This window comes from Rhagoletis zephyria, unplaced genomic scaffold, assembly GCF_001687245.7.
Source record: "Rhagoletis zephyria isolate East Lansing unplaced genomic scaffold, Rhagoletis_zephyria_1.1 Rzeph_scaffold_34891, whole genome shotgun sequence".
In the NCBI taxonomy this organism is placed as follows: domain Eukaryota; kingdom Metazoa; phylum Arthropoda; class Insecta; order Diptera; family Tephritidae; genus Rhagoletis; species Rhagoletis zephyria.
This window is the reverse complement of record NW_016191946.1, coordinates 1-2446: the sequence shown is the minus strand read 5'-3', so window position 1 is coordinate 2446 and position 2446 is coordinate 1. Positions and strand designations below refer to the sequence as shown.

The following is a 2446-nucleotide window of genomic DNA, read 5'->3' as shown; positions in this document are numbered from 1 at the left end:
TTACATACTTAGGCATCCAAGTGATCATTTTTTGCGCAGAGGACGGGACACTTTTACACTCACTCATTAAGGTATACCATAACTCAATTAATCAACCAGAATTATGTCTCATAAATCACATCATTTGTAAGAACATTAAAACATCCTTCACACATCATACTGGATTTGCAAATAAATTATTTTCATTTACAGCTTAATCATGTGAATATCTACTACATACAATTAGCGTATTTAAATTATTTCCTCTGATTCGTTTCAGAATATTCTGCTAGAGTTCGACTGTGTGGGACGAACAACAGAACAGGCGCGTTGATCTAAAAGCATTCCTCAATAGAGAAACAACTGCAGTAATATTCAGAAGCAATTAAAAGCTGCGACAAACGAATCGGGAAAGACTTGAACAAACAACTAAGAGCGTAAAATAATAAATATTTCAATCTCGCCAGAAAGCAAAATAAAACTAAATCAAACGAGAAAAACCAAAACACCAACGCACAAAGTAACCTCAAACTCAAGGCGATCGCAGCTTCGGCTGCATCAACGGCAGCGACGTCGTCGTNTAGAGCGTAAAATAATAAATATTTCTATATCGCCAGAAAGCAAAATAAGACTAAATCAAACGAGAAAAACCAAAACACCAACGCACAAAGTAACCTCAAACTCAAGGCGATCGCAGCTTCGGCTGCATCAACGGCAGCGACGTCGTCGTCATTGAAGGCTGACTGTCGCTGTTAATAACTGACACTCAGCTGTCAACGGGGGTTGAGGGCTGCGGGCTATATGCGGGCGCAGGAGTGACACGCGCATAGTACTTAGAACTCATAATTTGAATAACTGGAATTGCAGATTTTTCAAACGGCNAACTCAAGGCGATCGCAGCTTCGGCTGCATCAACGGCAGCGACGTCGTCGTCATTGAAGGCTGACTGTCGCTGTTAATAACTGACACTCAGCTGTCAACGGGGGTTGAGGGCTGCGGGCTATATGCGGGCGCAGGAGTGACACGCGCATAGTACTTAGAACTCATAATTTGAATAACTGGAATTGCAGATTTTTCAAACGGCACAAAATGATCTGCAACAAGAAATCGTACGCTATGAAAATGCTGCAAATAGCATTGGCCTTGAGTCTGCTGCATGTGGATCCGGATAATTATCTACAGCAGCGCTTACGAAATTGGGACTCACAGCTGGAGTTGCGCGATGGCGACGGTTGGGAGCTGGAAATGTTGCGCGCAGTACCAATGGTGGAGTATCCTTACGCGAATCGTAAGACTATGATGCCGCTCATAGAGGATCTAATACGCTACGATCGACAACACGATGCCACGCTGCCGCAATATAATGTCACAGCTTACATTTTAAACGTGCAGAACGATGGTGGCACAAATCAAACGGCCACTTTGCCGGAGTTGCAAACAACTGCGAGTAGTGCGGCTAATGCCGGCGGAAGCGTGAATGTGGCAGGAGCCACTGCGCTAGAGCAGGCAGCCAATGCTGCAGCGGCAGCTGCTGCGGCCAGCACGAACGCCACTAACATGGGACTGCCGGCTTCGGAGCTGGATGTGTTTCTGAATTCGGATAACTTTCAAGATCAGCGTTCGGTATGGGAGCAAAATTTAGCTGATTTGCGGGACTTTGGAGATCTTGCCATTAACAATCCATATGCCGGCTTGCCGCTCAAGGATGAACCGTACAATAATACTTATATTGACTTGAATTTGGATGCATTTCTTCCGACCATTGCAAGCGCTGCAACTGCAGCGGCTAATGCGATAAAAGAAGAAGATGAGACAATTAGTGCTGGTGCTTTGAATGACACCTATCCAGAACCAGCAGATATTGCCAGCATTAAAACTGAGCAGTTCGATAAGAAAGAAGAAGAGGAAATTGCGCTGGAAAATGAAGTCGCTAGCTCTAGCTCCAGCAGTTCAACTTTGGCGTCCACTGTGCTGGCGATAAAGAAGGAACCGGAAGCCAGTGGCGACGATGGTGAGCAAACTGAAAGTGAAGAAGTGGATTTGAGTCCCTTTATTAGTCAAACGGAGCTGATCGAAGAGGTAAACATTCTATATTTACAAAATTCTTTTGGCATTGTTTTAGTGTTGCGAATTTGTTGTTGGCCCAAATGATTTATGCACAATTTTGTTTGGGGAGTTCTAAATTTATCTACATATATGTTAATTAACTAGCTGAAATGTATTTTTTAAAGATCTTTTCACTTGACTACTGACTGATAAAATGAAATATTATAATCAATTGCATTCGTATTGCACTATGGGGAATACCAAGTATGACCAATTGTATTACCTATTCTGCGGTCTTCGGTTAGCTGCATATAATTTGGTGCACTTAAGTAAAAAATGCAGCTATGCCGAAAATTAAAAAGCATTGCCCATAGCAAATGACTGCTGAATATTATGAAATTCTCTTAAGAAATCAGTACTT

The 2446-nt window shown here is 42.8% G+C and overlaps 1 protein-coding gene across 2 annotated transcripts; it reads left to right on the top strand.

Annotated features, from left to right (window-relative positions):
* Positions 1-571: 571 nt before the first annotated feature.
* LOC108354307 (segmentation protein cap'n'collar-like) lies at positions 572-2358 on the top strand. Of its 2 annotated transcripts, none has more exons than XM_017605501.1 (2): positions 572-846; positions 1050-2358. In XM_017605501.1, exon 2 carries the CDS (start codon positions 1069-1071, stop codon positions 2128-2130), a length of 1062 nt encoding a protein of 353 aa, XP_017460990.1. In that variant the 5' UTR covers positions 572-846; positions 1050-1068; the 3' UTR covers positions 2131-2358. The 2 variants fall into 2 exon arrangements, with proteins under 2 accessions (XP_017460990.1, XP_017460991.1); XM_017605502.1 differs by having other exon boundaries at positions 572-860; positions 1064-2358.
* Positions 2359-2446: the final 88 nt, after the last annotated feature.